General features: G+C 52.9%; 2 protein-coding genes across 3 annotated transcripts in view; one reads left to right on the forward strand and one right to left on the reverse strand.

The window, feature by feature from the left end:
- LOC117017835 (sodium/glucose cotransporter 1-like) overlaps nt 1–8,713 on the forward strand; it is a 61,132-nt gene extending 52,419 nt beyond the window's left edge. The window contains exons 12-18 of the mRNA XM_033098424.1: nt 803–971; nt 3,173–3,385; nt 5,719–5,775; nt 6,591–6,619; nt 7,597–7,633; nt 8,154–8,229; nt 8,469–8,713. Of these exons, the coding sequence (XP_032954315.1) occupies nt 803–971; nt 3,173–3,385; nt 5,719–5,775; nt 6,591–6,619; nt 7,597–7,633; nt 8,154–8,229; nt 8,469–8,713 (826 nt within the window). The remainder of the gene's footprint in view (nt 1–802; nt 972–3,172; nt 3,386–5,718; nt 5,776–6,590; nt 6,620–7,596; nt 7,634–8,153; nt 8,230–8,468) is intronic.
- Nucleotides 8,714–13,789: 5,076 nt separating this feature from the next.
- RSPH14 (radial spoke head 14 homolog) overlaps nt 13,790–23,200 on the reverse strand; it is a 73,362-nt gene continuing 63,951 nt past the window's right edge. For both annotated transcript variants that reach the window (XM_033098094.1, XM_033098093.1), the window contains exons 5-7: nt 17,128–17,353; nt 15,807–15,943; nt 13,790–14,077 (exon numbers count right to left, since the gene is read on the reverse strand). In XM_033098094.1, coding sequence (XP_032953985.1) covers nt 13,839–14,077; nt 15,807–15,943; nt 17,128–17,353 — 602 coding nt within the window. In that variant the 3' untranslated portion in view covers nt 13,790–13,838. The remainder of the gene's footprint in view (nt 14,078–15,806; nt 15,944–17,127; nt 17,354–23,200) is intronic.

The raw sequence follows: 23,200 nt of genomic DNA on the forward strand, positions 1-23,200 counted from the left end.
TCTGCCTGCTTTCAGCTACTCTTCAGTGTTTTTGTTTTTATATTTGATCCAGAATTTATCATTGTTATCTGTGGGAGGGTTAGTCCCATGCCAGCTAGCCCATCATTACTGGAGCTGCTTCTTCATTACTGGACTCACGTCCTTGCCTCTTCTTTGACTATCAAGGTATTAGTCCTTTCTAACTTACCCTCAGTCTCTCCAAATTATCATTTTTAAGCTTTTGTTGACACAGAACTAATAAGATTTATTCATCTTTGGGGTGACATTTGATCTGGTGTAATTTTATATATGGATATACATTAAATATGTTTGTAGTTAGAAAAGGCAATGAGTGTTTGGAACCTCTACTTAGTTCCTTCAAATTTTCAGCAAAATTTAAATAATAAAATAAGTTCCTGAACTTGTTGAACTGTTTAAAATCATGTGCCATCCTAATTTGTCTGAAATGTTTAAAAATGTATTTACCCTTCAAGAAATTAATATTTTCCATGTATTATATATGTTAAGCATGACTGCCCCAAACCCATCCTCCACATATGGTAAAAGTCTGTCCATGATCCAGTAACAGGCAAACAGACACTCAGTTTTACTCGTTCAGAATTCGTAGGATTTATGTCTGCAGCCATATGGCCCTATTAGTGTTTAGGGGCAGGGCTGTCTCCTCTGCCCCAGACTTATGAATGGGCACCTGAATTTAACCTAAGGAATAATTGAGTTGATAGTTTATGGTTTGCAGATATTTTATTGGCAAAGGAAAAAAAAAACTCATCAAACTCCCATTGACTGTTGGTTTAATTCACAGGTTTTTTGTTATAATCTTAATTGCTGTCACCATCTTCTGGGTCCCTATTATTGAAACGACACACAGTGAACAACTGTTTGTAAATATGCAGGCAGTTTTGAGTTCCCTGGTGCCACCCATTGCTGCCATCTTCCTGCTTGCCATGTTTTGCAGGAGAGTCACTGAACAGGTAGGTGGGTTTGCACAATCATGGTTTGCCTTCACATCATAGCAGTCCTTGCCAGAATTGCCCTAGCAGGGTCTTTCAATTGAACCTTCAAGGGTTCATAATGTTGCATCATTTGCTTTCTGAGAGATGATTTCCTCCTGGGCAGGTTTGGTCCGGGCTCCCTCTTATGCATGTGGGGTAAAGGCAAGCTCTGGTTTGTTTTCCTTCCTTTGGAATGTAATCCATTTTCATCCATGCCATAGACGATGCAAAATGTGCGTGATCCTTCCTCACGCATATCTGGCTGTAGGAAATTATTCTTCAATTGTCTCTGTACATGGATGTGTCATGCTCAGAGGTTTCATACTCACCGGGGAATGTACAGTCATGGGAACCTTCCCTGCAGTGAGGACCATCTCCCAGCCACGCTTAAAACTAAATAAAGATCCCAGTGACTAGTTCAATTGCTTCATCAGGAGGACTTTGAAAGCACAGTTTGCCAGAATATTTTCATTTATTATTTGAGTCATATTTTAACTTGTTTCCCCTAATGGCACTGAGTGGCTGGGGGGGCCTTGCACAAGTCCTTGAGCAAAGTGAGGTGCTCAGTGATCTGGCCCCTTCCTTCCTCTCAGCCCTCGCCCTCTTCATGCACAGCCCATAGACCCCCACCCGTCCTACCAGTTTGCAGGGCTGATTACCTCACTGTCTGTGACTTCTCTGGCCTCCCTTCACTTGCGTGGACCGTTCTCCTTGCCAGAAACACCTTTTTCCTCCTCCTCCTGGCTGACGCTTCCTCCCACGCTCCTCTCAGGGGTTCAGTCCTCTAGACCAACCTGCGTATGCTCCCTGCTCCACCCACTTCACCAGGACTCAATTGAGCACCGATAATGTGGGGAGAGAGCGCTACCAGAGCCTCTCCTCTTTGCTCCCCTAGGAAGGGCCTGGGCGAGAGGGGCAGACAGTCAGGAGAATCTGCCTCTCACCTGTGACACCGACCGTCAGGGATCAAGGCCTATCACCAAGGAAAATGGGGGATCTGGGCAGTGGCTCTCCCGCCGTCACTGATCCAAGGTTACACGCATGTTGTAGGTGCTCTGTTCAACCTAGAGAACTTCTCCAGACCCTCTCTCCTGCGTGAGATGGCATGCTCACCTGGCTTCGGCTGCCCTTCTGTTTCTAGATCTTTCTACACATCTCCTTTGATGAATGGTTCCTGTGGATCACCTGGCCTTTGTTTGAGCTCTTTCTCCAACACATTTGTTCACATACTGTAACCTCTGTCTCCTCCTGAATCAAGCTCCACGGCCAAGATGAAATCCTCGCTCTTACAGAGTGGACAGTGTAGTCGGAGGAGACAGATGACACCCAGTGAATACATAGCAATTTCTGATAAGATTTAAAAGATTTTTTAAAAAGGATCATGGAGGGTGGCAGGACAGGTGCTGGGGGTTGGGTGGGGGATACAAGGACATTAGCCACGGTGGTAGGAGAAGACTTAGTTTGAATGTATGCAGGCAGTTTTGAGTTCCCTGGTGCCACCCATTGTTGCCCTTCTCTCCCTTTGGATCCCTTCCTAGATCTTAATATTTCTGGCTCATCCTTCAGGGTTCAGATTCAAGGTCACTTCCTTTGAAGAGATCATTCATTCTGGCTTCTGTGGGGACAGTAGGCAACCAGGAGACCAGGGAGGGAGAGCACCCATGTGAGAAAAGATGGCAGGTTGGGATTCAGGTGGTAGCCATAGAGAAGATGGGAAGTGGTTGGACGCCGGATACATTTTAGAGGAAGAGCCAGCAGGATTTGCTGATGGGTTGGTGGTAGGGCAGGATGGAAAGAAAAAACCCCAGGGATGACACCTGGGGTTTCAACCTGAGCGACCAGGGAGATGGAGGTGACCTTTACAGTGATGGGGAGAACTGGGGTCTTTCTGGACACGATAAGTTTGAGATGCCTATTTGCGATCTTCAAAGTGTTGCGACCTCCAATGTTTCTTAAGTTCTCTGATTGACATCAGACAGAAGGCAAATGACTCCGGTCTTTGTTCAGCCCAGGAAGGTATCGTCTCCACGCTGGTACTCACACTCTGCTTCTGCAAGGTATCTGAAGTCCTTGTGACAGGGTTAACTAGAATTCCGCTAGTCAGGGAGGCGAGGCTGGAGATGGGCAGTCTCATCACCATCTGCCTCTCAGGTGACTCTCTCGGGGTCCTCCTTTGGCAGGGTGCCTTCTGGGGGCTGACTGGTGGACTTCTGATTGGCTCCCTTCGAGTGGTATCCATGATTGCCTATGGACCCCAGAGCTGCTCCGCAAACAAGTGTCCTCCGATCATCTGCAACGTACACTTCCTCTATTTTGCCATATTCCTCTTCGTAGCCAGTCTTCTCGCCATGCTGGGGATCTCCGTCTACACAGACCCGATTCCGGATAAGCACGTAAGTGCTGCTGTTATCATATTCAAGTGCCGACCAACAGTCTCCTAATCGCAGTGAGCAGTAACTTGACTCTGCCAGCTTTGGAGAAAAGTGGCTGCATTCCTGCACTCTTTCTGAAAGTGGGAGGGGAGGCGGGAGGCGGAATGGGTCAGATATAGGGAAATAACACAGAAAGGGCCCTGCCTTAAAAAGAAAACTAAACTACAAAGCTTTTCAACAATCCTCTGCCAATTAGGTATTCATTTAGAATGAGAAGTTTGGCTTTTAAAATGCAAATCTTCTTTGGAAGTGTTAAGTTTCCTAACCTCAGTATGAATTAATGTAATCAGGCCAGTCCCAGCTGTTACCATCCAGAGGGAATTAAGCCAACAGGAAGGGGGCGGGGACAGTAATTCAGGCAGCTGCCAGTGGCGGGCTCAGGGCTGGGTACCTCTCAGCCTCTCCTGGAGCAGCCGTTTCCCACCTCCCAAGAGGCAGGTGTCAGTCACCACAGTTGGAATATTAGAAAGCCTGGGCTCAGAGAAGTTAAGTCCTTTGTCCAAGGTACTAAAACTGGTAAGTGGCATGGCTGTGCTCTGACCTGGTCCCACCATGTGGTCTCCTTTGGCAGGGCCAGTAGGCTCCACAGGACAGGAACTGGGCTGAGCCAGAAAGCAGAAGGGTTCTGTGAAGAGCTCAGAAGGGATAAGGGTCTGTAAGACCTCCCTTGCACCTTTCCCTGGGGGTTGGCTAAAAGCCATGAACTTAGAAGACCGCCCCCCAAGTCACCCTTAGGCTTCCCCACCCCCCACCCCCCCTACCCCCCACCCGCCCCACTTCTCAGTTGTTTCCATTTGATTCTTTCCTCTCTTGCACACAGAGCCCAGCTGGAAGAGGCATAGAGCCAGTGGGGAGGACAGCCAGGACTGTTGGGGGGGGAGGCCCACCATGCATCCCCCTCCCGCATCAGTGACGGTGGGAGACTTCCCTGCCGTGGCACCTTAAGACGGGGGTGATGGATTTAATTTCCTGTTGCTCAGGGACTTAATCATTTAGATTGTGTTCTTTTCTGCCCTTCTCTTACTCTCAGCTGTTTGGTTTTGCCTGCTTCTGAGGCAGCCAAGTACTTGTTGAGTGTTTCCCACCTGCCTAGCAGTAAGCCAGGTGCTCTGGAGAACACAAAGTAGCTGCTGATAGGGGAGGGGGAAATGAAGAGGAAAATTAGTGTTTATGGATCCGTGTCGATGTCCAGGCACTAGGCCAGGTCCTCTGCTTACCAGTACATGGGGCGGGGGTAGGGGACAGCAGGTGAACGCAGGCTCGCAGGCTCTTCCAGTGCACCGGGGGACCTCATCCACAGGAGGCTGATAGTATAAAGGTAAATATGCACATATGGCATCATCAGGAAGCAATTCAAGGCTAAACCCAGTCTCTGTCGTTTAACATAGTAGAAGTTTAGTTCTGACACTTCAGTCCGAGAGGTGGAGCTGGGGCAGGTTTTAGAGTGGGCTGGCTACGGGGGGTGGGGGGGGGGGCCCAGCCCAAACTCATCACATCACTGCCATATGTTGGGGGTGGGGGTGGAGGGTAGGCTGAGATTCAAATATACCAAGGCTGGTGTAATAATACCAGGATATTCCAGGATAGACTTGAAGGAAGTGTTCACTTAGTTGTGTTTCTGCTGACCCTAACCCTTAAAAAAAAGAAAAGAAAAAAAGAAAGCAACAACAATTGGCTAGATTTTTATACATCCCAAAGTTTCCATATATGTTTTTAGGAAGAGAACAAAATCACAGACCAGAAGGGAAGGGCGCTCCCCTTCTGCACCTACAAATACCTTATTGAGCTCGAGCAGCCGAGCGTGGCCAGGGGCCAGGCTACTAAGGAAAGCAGGTAAAGCCTCTTCTGGGCTGAGTTAGTGCTTGTCTGTGCCGGCCACCAGGAGGGGCTTCTGAAAGGATAGCAGCTCCCGGTCTGCCCTATCCCGTTCATCGGATAAGACAGCGTCCTCTACCAGAAGGAACAGACCAGGGGTGATGGGTGGTCTCTCCCACCCTGAGAGGCACAGGTTTCTGGACCCTCAGAACTGAGTGTGTTATCTCCCACCGCTTACTATGCAGCTATAGGACCCAGACCCAGACAGGTCGTCCCGGTTTGCCAAGGCCACACCACCGCCCCATGGTACGAGAGCCAGAACTGAAATGCCCCCCACATTCCTTCTGTCTCCTGTTGGAGTCTAAGGACCAGATCCCTTTTCAGTCCAGCGAGACCTTGATGCCCAGCTCCCAACCATGGCACCCTTTGGCCTGTGTGACAGGGTCCTACGTGGTGACATGTCCCTGCTCTCCCCCCAGCTCCTCGGGCTCTGTTGGAGTTTACGAAAAGAGGAAAGGGTAGATTTGGACGCAGATGTACAAGGGAAGAGATCCAGACCTACGTTTCCGGCACAGCCAGGTGAGAGGAGGAGCCAAAGCCTTGGGAGGGGACCCTGCTTAGTTTCCTGGAGCGGACGTGGCCTGTGCTGCCACCCCAGCACCCCCTGCCCTACCATCTCCACTCCCAGAATTGTTCTTCCAGACAGACGCTCCATCTTTCATTTTTCCTAAGATACCTTTGGGGGTGTTGGGGGTTTGTTGAGGTGGAGATGCCTCTAGGACATCCATGGGGAGTGGTCTGGGCTGAAAAGGCCCATGTGGGAGACATCAGCAGGTACACTGGACTAGCCCTGGAGGGCAGGTATTGGGGGAGAAGAGAAGGGGTCTGACATGAAGCGAGGGCCACTCCAGGCCACGAGGAGGAGCCAGGTGAGGGGCACAAAAACAGAGGCGTTTGGTGACCTGGAAGCATCGGGGGTGAGGGTGGGAAGGGTGACGGGTCAGTCCTCCGAGGCAGATGCTGATGGGTGAAGAAAGATGCCTGAGAACTGGCTGTTGGGTTTCACCACACAGAGATCGTGTGCCCCGAAGACAGAAACCTGGTGGACTGGCGTGGAAGGGAGATGGGGAAGCCTTACACAGGGATTCAAAATGAGAGGGTTTCTCTGATGGGGGAGCAGAAGATAGTCTGTAAGGGGGGAAGCAACCCCACCGAAGGGGGCACCAGGGCAAGGCAGATCCCAGGACAACTAGATATCAGTCTGATCAAGAAGAGAGAGAATGTTCCAGGGAGAGGCTTGAGCCCTGGAGGCCCAAGGGCCCTGAGGAAGGGTTTCAGCAGATGGAGTCAGGAAAAGAGTCTTCAGGGCCATAGGAGAGGGTAACCTGAGCTTCTCCAGGCCATGACGCAAACAGGGATAAAGGCCTAATGAGATTAGTCCTGAGTCTGGGGCAGAGAGGGAGGGAGGGAGGGAGGGAAGGGAGGGAGGGAGGAGAAGAGAAGAAGAGGAAGGGAGGGAAGGAAAACCGTGCCTGGGGAGAACGCAGCATCCTAGGGCCCCTTCTCCACTCCTGCCAGGGAACTCCAGAGCCCAAAGAGGCCTGGGCTCCCTCCTGACACCTGCGGAGGAGACCCCAGGTTGGGTGGGTTCCTTGGACTTCTGCCAGGCAGGCGTGGGGCGAGGGAGAGGCCTCTCTGAGCAAGGCTGCACCATGGACCTGGAGGATACAGGACTCCCTGGGAATTTCTCTTCTCTAAGTGGGGAAGAGACTTGCTCATTGGTGCCCACAGTGTGCCAGGTGACTGTTCTTGGTGTACCTCTCAATTCCCCTTCTCCCCCTTTCCACTGTCATGGGTGGGTGATGATGACAGTGGCTAACATTTATTGCTCATTTGGTATGTGCCAGGCTCTGTCTAAATTATCCCGATCTGTGATAGGTACAAGTGTTAGCCCCACTTTAACGATGGGGAAACTGAGGCACTGGACCGTTAAGTGACTTGCCCCGGGGTCCAGAGGTAACCAGGCAGTAGTGTAGCTGGGGTTTGAACACAAGCAGTGTGACCTCTCAGTGTAGGCTCTTGGTCTCTGTCCTGTCCCATCTCTATCAGACTGCTCTGGGCTATGATGATCGAATGGTCAGTTGCTTTTCACATACAGCGGCCTATCTGGGCCTGGCAGCAGCATGGTGGAGTGACAACACGGACATCTGAGAGAGCGGGGCCAGAGTGTACTGCTCAGGACGTCTCAGCGCCAGGGGCAGATGTCTGTGTCCCTGGCTTGGGGGTCCTCCGGCTGCAGCATCAGAGGCTCCTCTGTCCCTAACTAATGGGTTCCATCATCCCTGGTGCCACCTCAGCCTCAGGGTGCAGCTGGCGTGGAGGCTGCCCAGCGGGGTGAGACACAGAGCACGTCACAGAGCACACTGCTGGGCGCCTGCTGGCCTGGTCACGGGGAGGAAAGCATCCCGGCGGCGGCTGGGCCCGTGGGGCTGTGCTGGTGCTGGCCGTGGTGCTGACCGTCTGAGCAGGCCCCGAACACAGGGCGGCACACGCTGCTCTGCGGGAGTGAAGGCTCAGCCCCAGACTTCGGCGTTTCCACAAATTTGGCCTAGAGAAGTGAGTGGAAACTTTCCTAGAATCCCTAGACTTGCGTCCTTTGCCTCCTGGAAAGCACCAGTGATTCCCCTTCCAGGGCCTGGAGAGCCTTATTTTGGGCCTGCCTGGAGAAGTCACTCCCTGAGAGGTAGCCAAGGAGAGCGGTGACTGTTAAGAAATCCGTGGGGTCCCTCCGTCCTCTGAAGAGTAGTGACTGGGCAGGGGGTTCAGAGGAGTAGCCACTTTCCCCAGCCCTATAGAGCTGTGTTCAGCTGTGTGCCTGAGGCCGGGCAGGCTGAGCACTCTCCTGTGATGGCAGGGTCCCCTGCGACACGTCGCCACTCAGTTCAGGATCCCCTCCCCCCCGCCCCGGCTGAAGGCTCTGCTGGTAGAAGGCAAGCATGGCCCAGGCAGCCCCCCTCTGCCCCCACACGCTCCCCTCACCCCTCGCCCCACTCTCCCGGGTCTCGAGGAAGTAGGTGTTCCGTAGCAGGGCCTGCGGCCTGTTCTTCATATCAGGAGCAAAGCTGTTGGCCTTCCTGCTGGACTCACCACCGAGACGTGACCCCTACAAAGCCCTTCCTCTGTGCCCTGGCCTGTGCCTCCTGACCTCTGCCTGTTCCCTCTGTTCCAGATGAATTCAGGGAGTCCCAGAGCTGCCTCTGGGAGGTCTGCAGCATGTTCTGCGGCCTGGAGCCAAGGCCAGGCCCCAAACTGGCCCCGGAAAAAGCAAATATGGAGGAAATGGAGCCTGGTGCCACACCGGAAGGGACAGAGCACAGTGACAAGGCAGAGTCGCCATGCTGGAGAAACATTGCCAACATCTGCGGGTTCCTGTTGATACTGACTACGGTCCTGTGCCATGTCTTCTACCACTGAAGCAGCGGGCGCCCGGGGGCGTCTGAGGAGAGCAGGAGACCTGCTGCCTCTTCAAAACTTCCTCATCACTGGGGGGGGTCCTGCCGGGAGACCCATGGACACGGGACCAAGGATTACGCTAATGAAACCGCTCCCTCACTGTCACTCATCAAGTGCCACCGGCTGCAGGGCATGCGTGCTGAGGGGACACGGTGAAGTCCACTTGTGATTACAGAGACTATGCAAATGAGAACATCTGTTCCTTTAGAAAATGAGTCATTTTCTCCGAATGGCATAAACACTGACTTTCACTTTAAATTTAATTTTGGCTTTTTATTTCTAGATGTATTTGGGATTTTTGCTTGTGTTTACTTTATTGTTACCATTTCCTTCCTATACCCAACCTCCGTTTGCCTGGTTCTCTTTTTCAAAAATGTGGCCCTGCTGGCAAAGGTCCCATCTAGTGTAAGCACCACCCCATGCTGGGATTCCCACCCACAGGTGTTGTGCCCACTGATGACCACACAGGCCAGCTGGAGACAAAGCTGCCCGTGGATGGAAATGGGCTCCTGCCTGGACTAGTGGAGGGGTTTGGGTGGTCTCTGCCCTAGCGAGCAGGCCTCCCCACCGCTCAGCACTGTCTGGCTGCTGCCATGCTCCTTGCTGAGCCCTTCCCAGCCCCTCCCAGTCTGCCTGCTATGGGGACGTTATTGGGAGTTGAGTCCAGGAGTGAGATTCCCTTTAGCTGTCAAGCATAGGCCACTCCTGGGTTGTGTTTCTGCAGGGGCTTCCTCTCCCTTCTCAGACCAAAATAAATGATTTGTGTCTTTAGAAAAAGTTCCAAGTGCCTGGAAGTGATTTGGGGAGACCCACTGGCATCACAAAAGTCACACTCTGAAGACACACTCACACGACCAGCCGCTCATCCCTGGTTTGATCCTTCAGCTGCCAACTTTGAATGCCTACTCTGTGCCAGATGCTGCAAAGAAATAGCCGTGAACAGAGCACATGGTCTATGGGGAAATACAATGAAACGCTAGCAGTGATTGCCAGCATTTAGTGTGGCCTGCTGTTTTTCGGCCTGGGGTGAGGGCATTATCACATGCAGGCCCCAGGACCACCCTTGTGGAAGGACTAGAATTAACCACATTTCACAGAGGAGGAAACCAAGGCTTAGCAAGTGACCCTAGTAAATAGGGAGTGGGCACGAGGCCCAAAGCAGCCCTCCCTGCCACCAAGGCCACACACTGGCCCTCTACCCATTGTGTACACCTCAGGGAGCCCCACCTAGCCTCAGGGTCAGGGAAGGCCTCCCGTGACAGAAGGAGGTCAGTTAGCTGGATAACAGAAGGGACAACCTGTGGGAAGACACAAGGCAAGAGTTCAAGACATGCTTGAGAATGCTGAGACGTGGCCTGTGCACAGGAAAACAGTGAGAAATGGCAGGGAAGGTGCACAGAGACCTCACCTATAGGCCTTTGATGCTTTGAGATTAGTCCGTGGGAGCTTCGGAAGGGAAGGTATAGGATAAGATTTGCTGGCTGGTGCTGGAAAAATGAAAGAGAGGCCAGAACACCTAGCAGGAGACTGTTAGAGCAATGGGGCAAATTAGTGGCAGAGAGGAAAAGAGAAGGGAATGGCATCAAGCCAGCAATTAGAAGTAATAGGACTGTAGTGATTAGACTTCTGGAGCAGGGGGCCAGGAGTGACTCTGGCTTGATCACACGGGCAAAGGGTGCACCAATTCCAAAGACAGGCCACACCGGAAAAAGAGCAGATGTGGGAGAAAGTTGAGTGCCATTTGGGACATGCTGTGTTTGAATTGCATGAAGATACTTAACTGCCATCTTGGCAATATTGTCTTCTGATCTATGAACATGGGACGTCTTTCCATTTATTTAGCTCCTCTTTAATTTCTTTCAATATTTTGTTTTCAGTGCTCAAGTTTTGTACCTTTGTTTGCTAAATTTATTGCTAGGTTCTTTAGTTTTTGATGCTATTGTAAATGGAATTGTTTTTTAATTGCAGTTTTAGATTTCTGTTGCTAATGTATATAGAAAAACAATTTTTGTATATTAATCTTGTATGCTTCAAATTTGCTGAACTCGGGCTAGCCCGCTGGCTCAGGCGGTTAGAGCTCCATGCTCCTAACTCTGAAGGCTGCCGGTTCGATTCCCACATGGGCCAGAGGGCTCTCAACCACAAGGATGCCAGTTCAATTCCTCGACTCCCGCAAGGGATGGTGGGCAGTGCCCCCTGCAACTAGAAAACGGCAACTGGACCTGGAGCTGAACAGCACCCTCCGCAACTAAGATTGAAAGGACAACAACTTGACTTGGAAAAAAGGCCTGGAAGTACACACTGTTCCCCAATAAAGTCTTGTTCCCCTTCCCCAATTAAAAAAACAAAATTGCTGAACTCATCAGTTCTGATAGTTTTTAAATGTATTCCTTGGGAATTTTTCATGTTCAAAATCATGTAGTCTGCAAACATAGTTTACTTTCTTTCCAATTTGGATGCCTTTTATTTCATTTTCTTGTCTAACTGTCCTAGCTAGAACCTCCAGTACAACATAGAATAGAAATAGTGAGAGAAGACATCATTGTCTTGTTCCTGCTCTTAGAGGGACAGCATCTGGTCTTTCACCATTGAGTACGATGTTAGCTATGAGTTTTTGCATATGTTATCTTGTTGAGGAAGTTCCCCTATGTTCCTTGTTTTCTGAGAGGAGGTATATATATATATATATAGATAGATAGATAGATAGATAGATAGATAGATAGATAGATAGAGATATAGATATAGATATAGATATATAGATATATCTGTATATCTATATATATATATAGATATCATGTTTCCCCAAAAATAAGACCTAGCTGGACAATCAGCTCTAATGAGTCTTTTGGAGCAAAAATTAATATAACACCCAGCATTATATTATATTATATAAGACCCAGTCTTATAGTAAAATAAGACTGGGTGTTATATTAATTTTTGCTCCAAAAGATGCATTAGAGCTGATTGTCCAGCTAGGTCTTATTTTTGGGGAAACACGGTATATGTATATATATGTTGGATTTTGTCAGATTTGATCATCTATTAAGATGATCATGTGGTTTCTATGCTTCATTCCATTTATTTGTTACATTGATTTTGTATGTTAAACCAACCTTGCATTGCTGGGATAAATCCCTGTTGCTCGTGGTGTATAATGCTTTTTAGTTGGCTGGATTTGGTTTGCTAATATTTTGGGTGTGTTTTTGTATCTCTATTCATAAAGGATATTGATCTGTAGTTTTCTTTTCTTATGATGTCTTTGTCCAGTTTGGGCATCAGGGTAATATTAGCCTCATTGAATGAGTTGGGAAGTGTCCCCTCCTCTCCTATTTTTGGGAATAGTTTGTGAAGAATTGGTGTTAATTCTTTCCTGAAGACATTTAAGAGTCGATATTAAGTTTGGATAACTCAGGAGTGAGACAGGGGCTGAAGACCCAGAGCGGGGGAAAGAAGGCAGCAGGCAGGCCTAGTTAAGAAGGGAACTAGTAGAGGAGGCGTTTGGTCAGGCAGATGAGATTGTGCAGGAGAGTGGGAAGAGTGAGGGCCGAGAACAGAACTTGGAGAAACACTGTCACCACTGGTAATGTAGAGAAGAAAGAGGGTTCCAAAGGAAACCAACAGGGCATAGCCCTGTTGGGAGGAGGACTGAGACAGCTGCCACAGGAGGGGAACACCCACACCTGGGCCACCGCATGGGTCAATCACAAAGGACACAGGTCTTGGCAGCAAGGCCAGAGCCCTTCAGTCAGAGCCCTTTGCTGGGGCAGTAAGAGTGGAGCCCGCCTGCTGTGCTTTGAGGCAGGGTGGGAACATGAGGAATTGCAGCCCCTGAAGCACCTGCTTTCCTGAAGGAGGAAAGGCTTCACCTGATGGAGACTTTTTTGAGAATGAGGTTTCACCTGTCCCTCAGCTGGGCCCAGCAGCCAATCCCTTTCAGAATAGGCCATCTTGGGTCTAGTTGGGCTAATCCTGTAATTCCAGGGACACAGGCTTCTCTGTGTTTCTTCTAGGAAAGTGAAGGCCTCAGACACGGAAAAGATGGCCAGACACTTGGGGGTTCTAGTTCTGCTGATAATACTTACAATGGGAGAAGTGAGCATGCCATGAGCGGGGAGGTTCTATTCCACAGAAATACGGCCGCTGGGTGGGATGTAATGAGAGAGACCTCCTTTGAAGCGGGGAGCCTCAAAAAGTTCGTGGGGAAAGATGAAGGCCCAGCTCAGCCCAGACAAAGGAGGCCAGCCCTTAAGTTGAGCCCCACTCCTGCAGCTTCTCCAACAGAGGTCAGAACTTGCTCAAGAACTATCACCCAAACAGACTAGCAGGGAAGGGTGGAGGAGATTAAGGGGTCCCCATGCAAATCTGGCTTCTCAGTACCTCCCCCCAGCTCTCCAGCCTCCTCAGCCAAGTTCACTTGGGGAGAGAAGCAAGGTAGGTGGAGGCACAGGTGGAGGCAAATCAGATAGCCCTGGGGCCAGGTAGACAGCAGGGGGAGGGGTGTAGGGGGTAGGAGGTGGCCTCAGGTGACCACCTGGCTTTGGAGAAGAATGCAGCTGTTTGGGAGGAAGACCTTGATCTATCTGTCCTGAGCAGTCATCCCCGGGTGGGCCTCTTACAATTCGTCCTCCTCCAGCAAGAGCCCACATGGGATGGCACCCTTGACCTTCCTTACTGCCACCCAGTGTGGGAAGAGGGCAGAACTGGCTGAGCAGGGCCATGTCCAGCCACACCCCAAGGTCCTGTCACTCCAGTGTCCGAAGCTAGGGTGGTCCTTCCTAGTCCAGCTGTGTTCCTTCCCCCAACCCAACTCCCTGACCCCCCTGGAGGGCTCAGCCCTGCCCTCTACCTTCTGAGGGTATTCTTGGCCCCAACAGAGAGCAGGGCTGCTACTCACCTGTCCCTGAGCCCTGAGTTCAGCCCGTGCTGCCTCACCTGGCCACCAATCACTTGGTCTTTCTGGGTCAGGCATTTCACCTTTGGACGGAGCGAGAGATGTGACCATGTTTCACAAACATCAAGTGCCATTCAGACCCGAGAGAAAGAGATTCAGCGCATTTATTGAGGCACGGGGCTTATCGGGTCAGGCTCAGGGCTTCCACTCAATGGTTTTGACGGCGATCTGGGCCGCTCGCTGCTCAGCCTCGCTGGTATCCACCTCAAGGTCGCGGAAGCGGGGCACATAGATCTGCAGGATCTTGCGGCCCTCGGGGGCCTCAGCCAGCATGGTGAGGGCCTTGATGGCGTTCAGGCGGGCCTTTCTCAAGGTGGACTTCAGCATATTCAGGAGCGGGTGGATGGCTTCTGCGTCCAGGGCGGCGTACTTCCCTGTGAGTCACCAACACCAGGCATTCCTAAAGGGGCCTGTGCCCACCTCCTCTCCTGCAGCCTACACAGTGCAGGGGAGGCGCCTCCGCTAGCCGAGTCCCCTCCTTCACCTCCACAAGGAGGCCCTTGCACTCCGCCTCCAACCTGGGCCAGGCCCCACAACCCAGTCCTCACAAGGCAACACAAGTAGTCTCTTAAAATTGGTATCCAACCATTCATTTATGTGGCAAATATTTCTTGAGCAGCTACTCTGCAGCAGGCACACAGTAAGACACATAGAGCTTGTCTTCACAGCACTTACAGTCTAGTGGGGGACACAGACGTTCCCGTGTAAAGGAGACACCCCTCCTTAACCCTTTACTGTCTTCCCCCTACTCTTCCTCCCCTGCTAAAAGGTGTGACTGTCCCCTGCCCCAACCTTTCTGCCCCGAGCACTCTTCTCTTTGCTGCTGGGACCTGTCCAGCCCTGCTTTGCCCTCCTAACTCCCATTGTCCTTTGAGTCAACACCCATGCCCCTCCCAGAGGAGGCTTTGCCCTGCCCTATGCCCACTGCATGCTGCACTTCTCCCCCAGGTCACTCATCGCTCTGGCACTCCCAGCAAATTGTAGACACTGAGGCTGAGACGTCTGGGTCTCTACTGCCCAGCACAGTTGACAGCCAGCTCAGGAAAAAATGGCCTCATGGCCCTGGGTTCCAGCCATTGCCAATACCCACCCCCCACCATGAGCCCTGTGGCCCTGCTAGAGCTCTCACAGGAACCGCAGGTGGAGACACTGCGCTAAGGACGCCCATGAGATAAACACACACGGGAAGCCCCTGCCCCTGGCCAGAAGTCAGCATCCTGACTGCACAATCAAAAGGGGGTTGCGAACTCTGGGGAGGCCCCACCCTCTTCCCCTCTGGTGTGTCTCAGATTCCACCATCAGGGTCCAGTGGGGAGTGGCTGGGAGGCCCCCACTCTGGGGGTTTTGCAGCATGCTGATTGAGAATCAGGGGCCCAGACAGTCCTCCATGAAACACCAAGGAAGCCTAGGGCACGGGTGGTGCAAGTGAGTGTGAGCCATGGGAAGGCTCAGACAGCTTTTACAGCTCACCACAGAGGGATGGCCTGTCCCGGCCTCCAGGTGGAGGAACCCGCTCCAGAGTCTTCTGTTAGCTTATTAAACTGGCTGGGAGTCCCAAGGTTGAGGAGATAATCTTATACTCTTATTTGTGGCACACACTTCCCAACCACCAATTGAGAAAAGTAATGTCGATCAAGAACCACCACAGAGGTAAGAGCTCCAGTGTTTGCTTAGACCTCAGGACAGCTGAATCATGGATGGCAAACTAATCAATCCCAGAATCTCGGCCCGCAGGGGGACTGGGTCGGAGGCAGGAATTCCAGGCCCAGTAAGTAGCCTGGAGGGATGGGACAGAGGTCCTACTGCTAGTGACCAAGCGATTGGGAGGGACCAAGTGACACGGGCTGGCAGCCCACGGTGGCCAGGGAGAAGAGGGCAGGCGAGCCTGGGACCCAAACTTGAAAGGACTTTAACAGCAGGCCAGCAGTATTTTGTCAGGGCAGGGAGTGGGCAATACCTGGACACTGAGTATAGACGAGAAGTTTTGGAAAACCGTTTGGGGTAGCCAGCACGCTGGGGGGCTGTGGTGACCCCCCATTAGATCCAATACCCACTCAGGGGATGTCCTGCCCACCTGGATGCCTAGCCAGCAGGCCAGCTCACCTGCAGTGGTCACCGTGGCGTACATGAGGGCCCCAGCAGCGTTGGCTTGTACCTCCTCCACGGGGTCTTTCAGCAGGTGCACCAGGATGGGGATGACGTCAAACTTCCGTACCTGTTTCTTGCCCTCCAGAGGGATGCTGGGCCAGAGAGGGGACAGCTGGGTGGCTTTGCTCAGGGGAAGGAAGCAGGACCCAGGACCACCCCAGGGGGACACCAGAGGAAAGAACTCATGTTGGGACCATCCCTGGTGGTCCCGGCCTGGACAGGGCTGGGCGTCAGAGTGCAGGGGAGCATTGCTGTGAGGTTTGAGCCTCACCCCTACACTCAGACAACCTGGGAGCATGGCCTGGGGCCACTGAAGGCGAGACCACCCAGGAGCCAGGAGGTGATAGAGCCTTTTACGAAGGTATCCTGGGAAGAAGAAACCAGATGTGTTCCCCTAGCCCCAAAACGGGAAGGAGCAGGACCCAGGGTGCAAACCACAAGACTCGTTTTTACTCCATAAGAGTCCCAGCTGCCAGAACAGGCTAAGACATGCAAACAGCAGCCACCCCCAGGCAAGATGACACTTTTGGTTACTTCTAATCCTGGCATCGTATGAAGCTGTGGAAATGAAAGTGGTGGACTCCCCAAGTGCTTCCCAAAGTGTGAGAAGGCCAACACTGTCCCCTGAAGAGAAAGGCTCCCAGGAAATGCTCCCCCGGGCCCTGCAGAAGCATCAGTGCACGTTCCTCCGGCAACCAAGGACCCCAAGGAACTTAACTGAGTCAACCTTTCCCAAACTTTGCTGCCCATCGAAACTTCATGTTGGCAAAACTCTTAATAACATCTCAAAAGATACGGGTGTCTGGTGTCCCAGTTTGGGAAGCATGGGTTGGCCAGCCACTGGCTCTGACGTTGAGAGGCTGCTAGGCTATAAGGTCGGTGGGCCTCCACCCTCAGGAACTACAGCAAAGATGCAGAGTCCTGGGCCCCCCTTCAGGGCTTCCACAGCCATGCTGCTGAGGCAACAGCAGTGCTTCTCACCTCACACCACTGGACTCTTTGTGAGGGCCTGTCCTGTGCACTGTGGGATCTTCAGCAGCATCTCTGGCCTCTACACACAGGATGCTGGGAGCAACCCCTCACGCCCACGCCAGAACAATCAGAAGTTTCCAGACAATGTGGCATGTCTCCCGGGGGTCCAGAGTTCTCCCTGTTCGCAAACCCCTGGACTTGCTACAAGACCGGGGCAGCTCGATTGCCTTCGCTGTGCACCAGCAGCAAGCCCAGGGCTGGCCACTCCCGCCCTCCCTGCTCCATCCATACAGCCAGGCCTCACCTGACAGCCATGAGCGTGTAGGCAGCTTTGCTGCGGATATTGTCATTGTCACTGAGGAGCTTCTCCTTCAGGAAGGGCACCACGCGGCTGTTCAGGGCCTCGGTGGCGTCCTCCACAAGGCAGGCCGCCAGCGTGTCCAGGAGGAGCTCCTGGATCTTTTCCTCCTCCTTCTGCAGCTTCCACACCAGTAAGGGGATCAGGCCACTAATGACAATGCCCTGGGCCCCTGTGAGACAGGAAAGGGCACTGAGGGTGGGTCGCCACCACCGGCCCGTGCAGGGGCCAGCAGAGTCCTGCAGAGCCTCCAGGAGGCTGCACAAGATGACTTGCAAATGCCCCTGCTGCCAGGCAGGGGGACAGGGCAGCCAGCAGGAGGCTGTGAGTGACAAGCGGGTGGGGGCCTTGAGGCTCCAGAGGACCTGGAAAGGTGCCAGCCTTTGGTGACCTATGACTGGGGGTATCAGCCTTAAAGAGGTACTCAGTAGCCTGAGAAGCCCAGCAACCCCTCCGAGAGCACAGCAGCTCAGCCCTGGGGGTACTCAGTCACACGAGGAGACCCCCTCCCTTCCCCAGCCTGCACTGGAGAGAGGCACGGAGCAGGGGAGCCGCCGAGCCCCTCTTCCCAACCACATCTCTAAACTGCTAGAGACCCCAGACCAGTGTGGCTGGCCCTTGGGGACAGGAGGAAAAGCTTGGAGTGGAGTCGGAGGGGGAAGATTTAGAGTGAACAGGCCAGCATCTTATTCACCAAAAAGCTGTGCCCCCAGCCAAAGGTGACCAAATCCATCGCCTCTAGCCAGGGAGTCTTGAAGAAGCCTGGTGCCCTGAAGGGAGAGGAGCGATATGGCATGGCTGGGGCACTGGGGCTGGGAGAAGCACAACTGCAGTGATTCTTCCCCCATGAAGAGGCTCTACCTCACTCCTTCCAGCCCTGGTCCCTTCTGAGGAATGTCTCCATTTGGCTGCCAGGAGGAGAATCCAGGCCCGGCCCAGGTGGCACCACCGGAGGGGCCTAGTTCCTGGGTGCCCAAAGCAGCCTTCCCGGGAAAGTGAGCAGTGCACAGGGAGGGCAGCCCTTCTTTATGGCATGAAGGCGGCCTACTGGCCTGCAGCCCACCCTCTCCCCAGCCTCCCCAGCAGCCCACACCACCCAGCAAGAAGCCATGTATAGCCCAAACAGAAGCAGCCACAAGCAAACACCTTTCTCTTCCGCCCTCCCCAGCTAAACCCTCTCATTTACTCTAGAGAGACAAATAAACAGGTTAATGAGCCTAAAGGTCTCTGGGTGCCAATTAGCACCAGGGATTTCCTCTCTGAAGACATCATCCCAGCTTTTCTCCCTCACTCCCCCGAGGACATCAAATGGCAGGTGCCCCAGGGTAAGAGGGGCAGAAAGAGAGGGCAGCAGGTCCAGCGGCTCCCAGTATCCCCGGCCAGCTTCTCATTGGGCTGGGAGCAGCTATTTGTTCTCAGGCCACTCACAACACAGGAAAAGCAGTTTCCTATTGCTTCAAGAGTACTGGACTTTTTAAGATTTAGTACACACAGATTAAGAAAAACAAAAACAAACCTAGGCTGTATCCAGCTGTGTGACCTTAGACAAGTTACTTAACCTCTCTGATCCTGGTTTCCTCATTATTAAAATGGGCCTACCTGGCAGGGGGCTGTACAATGCCAATGGAGTAGTGGATGGGAACATGCTCTGTGTAAGGGAATGTCACTGTGTGCCCAGGACATCTGGGCCTAGCACAGGAAGTCTCCCGAATTCCACCAGCACAGTTCCAGCTACAAGCAAGGTCCTGTGGGGTGACAGTAAGGGGTGAGGAGTGGGATGCAAAGACAAAAACTCTACAGTCCATGTTCTGTGGAAGCACCTATCAGTGGTCCCAAGCCACCTCTCCTGGGGGCCTGAGTCTTTCTCCCCATCAGGTCTCCCTTCCAACCAGACCACTGCCAGACACACACCTGGGCCTCCTGGGCCTGCTCTCATTCCTATGCAGGCACCTGCCGACAGGTTCCCTGCCTGCCCCAGCCATGGGTCCCTCTCAGCCAAGACCTGGTGGCCCCTCCCCAGCTCATTGTGGGGAGGAGACCATTTGACTTTCCAAGAAGGATTTTGCTGACTGATGGAATGGGAAGGTTCCTGATTGGTGACACCTGAGCAAAGGCCTGAGCGTGAGGAATTTGTGCATCATCCAATCAGGGCTTGATTGTGGCCTCACTTGCACCTGGGTCTGGCCTTCCCAAAAAAGCCCATGGAGAACCACTGCTGCTGGACCAAAGGGTCAGCACAGGCCGGGGAGACGGGAGCAATGGGGAGGGTGTCAAAATCAGAAAGTCACAGTGTTGGACGTCATCACTGCCACTGCTGCCCCCTTGATGAGGAAACCAAGGCCCAGAGAGGCAACTCAAGTGCCCAAGGCCACACAGCAGACGGGGCCAGACCAGGGCCCTCATCCTCCTGGGTTTCATTTCTCAGGCATTTGTCCTGGGGCCTCCACACCGAGAAATGCTGAGTACCAGGACCCGGGTTCTTTTTGGGACAGAAGGAGAAGATTAAAAATAAAACGCGTGCCGGGTGTGCCTCTCTGCTTGTTCACTTTGCTTCTTTTCAGCTAAAAGGAGAGTTGCAGGCCTGGCTATTTATAACTAACCCAGATCTGCAATGGCTTGTTCAAATGTGTGGGAATTGGGGTACACAGACCCCAAGGAAACAAACTGGAGAGACAAACCTGGCCCTCCCACAGCCTAACTGTCCAGCAGGGATTGGGAAACAGGACAGGGTGGGCGCAGAGCAGTCAGCCAGGAGGTAACCATCGCCAGAGGTCCATAGGCAACGAGACACCACCACCCCCACCCTTGGGAAGTGGGGAGATTAGTGGAGAGTCATCTGGGACTGGTCATTACAGCGCAGGTCGACACATGTGTAGATGAGGAATTCCAGGGCGCTAGGGGCTCTGGACATGCAGGCTGGGAGGCCTGGGGGAGCTGGGCCTCATGGGGCAGAAGGGCAAAGGCACAAGGCATGGGTGTTTGGAAAGGGTCCTGATCCGGCATGGTTGGTATGCCAGGAAGGGTTCAGTGGTTGATGAACCAGAAAGCTCCACTGGGATGGAGGATCATGATGTCCATGGCATGGACCCCCTTGTGGTTGCAGTTTGGCCACTTCCAGGGGTCGCTCTTTGGCCAGCTGTCCCTGCTGGTTTGGTGAGGTGCCAGGTGGGCTCAATCACCAGGGCCTGCTTCCTCTTTCTAGCGCAGAGCCCCAGCTGTTGTCTCTGGTCCTGTTCTACCAACCAGTGAGGACTCAGCATGGGGTACTGGCCCCAGCCCTAGGGACCACACATCCTCGCCTGGTACCCTGGGCCCACCGTGCCTCATTGTGACCCACTTATCCAGCTTTAGCCTGGTGTGGTCCCCATTCCCTGAACTCCTGGCACACAGACCCCCACCTGTGCTTTCCTTTGTTTGTTAGGACACTTCTCTGTCCTCAGCTTACTCGGCCTCACTCACAATAGCACGTGACATGGCTGAACATGTCTTCTTTTTCAAGACACTCCATTCCTGGAGCTCTGGGACTGTGGGAACAGAGCCAAGAGCAGTTTCCAGGCTCTCGGCCTCACGTGGAAAGGTGCTGGCTCAGATAGTAAATGGCCATCAACTGTGATTGGATGGCCATCAGCTGTGGCTAGTTGGCTGTCAGCTGTAACCAGTGAGCCATTGGCCACTAATATAACTGCCGTGGCTACGCTAGCAGCAAATGGGGGCTAGCAAGAAGATGGTGGCTGAGCTAGCAAGCGCGGATTGCAGTTAGCACGGCGGAGTGCAGCTAGCAAGTGGGGTTGGTTGGCAGAGAAGTGGACGGCAGGTTGCGGATAGTGTGGCTCCTGCTTCCTATGTCTCCAACCCAGCCGCCGGGGAGACTATAGTGGTATAACTCCCCTATCTATGGCTCTGTGGGTGTTCCTTTTTGACCTCACCATATCCTGCGTTCCAAAGTGGGGAGCGGGAGCTGAGACCCTGCATGACACCCTGCATGACAGGGACCCTCCCCTCCCTGGTTTCCTGGCCACCTCTCCAACTGCTTAGCAAGTGCCATCACTTCCTCCATCATCTCGTGTGGGCCCCCTTCTTGGTCACCCCCCTCTGCCAAGGCCAGCTCCTTCTCTCTATGGTTGCAGCCACCATAAAGCCATCTCCTGACACACAATTGCCTGGTGACCCCATGGCCCTACACTGACACCAACCTCATACACTGACTTCTCTGCTTTCTTATTTTCTCTGGGCTGACTAGTTGATGTTTTCATGATCTATGCCTATTTCATGCCTATTAGGACAATGCACGTGGTAGGAATACGCCTACTATACATATGAAACAAAAACTTACCTTTCTCCTTTTGGAATTTAAAAAGCTAACCTTAAAATTCTCCAGTGGTTCTTAGGCCAATGTCCCCAATCCTGCACAAGGGCCATCTGCCTGGTGTGATTGTTCCCAACTCCGCTGCAGCGTTCTGTTTTGGCATCCTCACACGCTTGCTGGCTCCAGCTACACTGGTCTTCTCTAGGTTCTCCTAGACCTCACGCTCCTTCACACCCAGTGCCTTCCTCATCTTGGAACATGCTTCTCTCCTGCCCCAACTCATCAGCCACTTCCATGCCTCTCCCGCTGTCCTAGTACCCAGGGCTCCCCCTGCCACTTACCCCCAAAGCCCTGGTGGGTCTCCTCCATCAGGCCTCACACAACCCTAAAGGCAGATTACGTTCTGCTGTCTGCTGCTGCCCCAAAGACAAGAGGGTCTAGCAGACAGGGCCAGGTCTGATTAAATCCTAGAATTGTGCCCGGCACAGAGGAGGCCGTCAGTAAATGACTGCTGGATGAAGGAGTACCATCATTGGTTGATAGCATCGGAACTTTCACTTCGAGGTGGCCATCAAGGTCAGGCGAGGGAGGCAGGAGCCAGCCCCATGAGGCCCCTGCATAGGCTAGCCTCTGATCTCACAGCGGGACTGCTGTACGAGGTCATCCCGTGCTTGCATCTAGCTTTGTCCCTGTGAGCAGCTCAACTCTGAGCCCTGATCCTGCCCTTATTCATCTTTGAATGTGTGCCGATGTGTCTCTCCCCTCAGAATCATTCTCTAGGGACAGTCAGTTGGTATCCCTTCTTAACAGAACAGGAAACTGATGCTTAGCCGGAGAAGTCACCAAAAGGCATACAGGTAATGGCAACAGAGCTGGGCCTGTGCTTCACCTTCAGCCCCCTCTTATCTCTGATCCACCTCAGGGCAAGGCCTCTGCCCGTTATCTTCCTGGTGTCACAGCCGCTGACCTCGGGGTGGTCCTGTGGGCAGAGGCCAGCCTGACCCAGCCTCTTGCTGCGGAGGACATGCACAGAGGAGCCCTCAAGGGCTAGCCACGCTCCTTTGGTCCTTATTGACCACATCCGGTGAGCCCTGGGCCAGATCTAGGTTCACCTCAGGATGCCCCTCACCACCATCTGCCCGGTCCCTGACAGTTTAGGCAAACCCTTCACAGCTGGGCCACAACCCTGCGGCTAGGTGGTGCAATGGTCTCCATTTCACAGCAGAGGGAACTTTCCCAGAGAGGATGACGTTGAAGGTGTAAAGTGATAAGGGCTGTGTTAGCTGGGAACATCTGCATTTTACCTGCGATACTCTAGGATGGCACAAAGGTTCAGGTTACCGTGACGGAGAAGGCAGAGAAGGAATTAATATCTTTTAAGCATTTAAGTGAGGGGCTCCTGGCTCTGAGGCCCACAGATGGGCTTCCCCTGAAACTGAAAGCAGAAATTTGGCAGACTGCCCTCGGGTGCATTTTGCTGAGTACTCCATGCCTTCTACTTAATCTTCCCAAAGGCACCAGTGGGACGATGGCCTTAACTGAGCTGGCTCCCTCCTGCCTTTCTGGTCTGCGGGATAAGTCCTGGGCCCTACTCCCTTCCCTCCCTTCCAGGGCAATTTTCTGTGGACAGGATTGACAGGGACCCTGAAGAGACACTACATGCTGGGTGTAGGAGAAAAGATGACTAACGCCCCTCCCATCGCTGCACAAACC

Source organism: Rhinolophus ferrumequinum, chromosome 25 (genome assembly GCF_004115265.2).
Source record: "Rhinolophus ferrumequinum isolate MPI-CBG mRhiFer1 chromosome 25, mRhiFer1_v1.p, whole genome shotgun sequence".
NCBI classification, from domain to species: Eukaryota; Metazoa; Chordata; class Mammalia; order Chiroptera; family Rhinolophidae; genus Rhinolophus; species Rhinolophus ferrumequinum.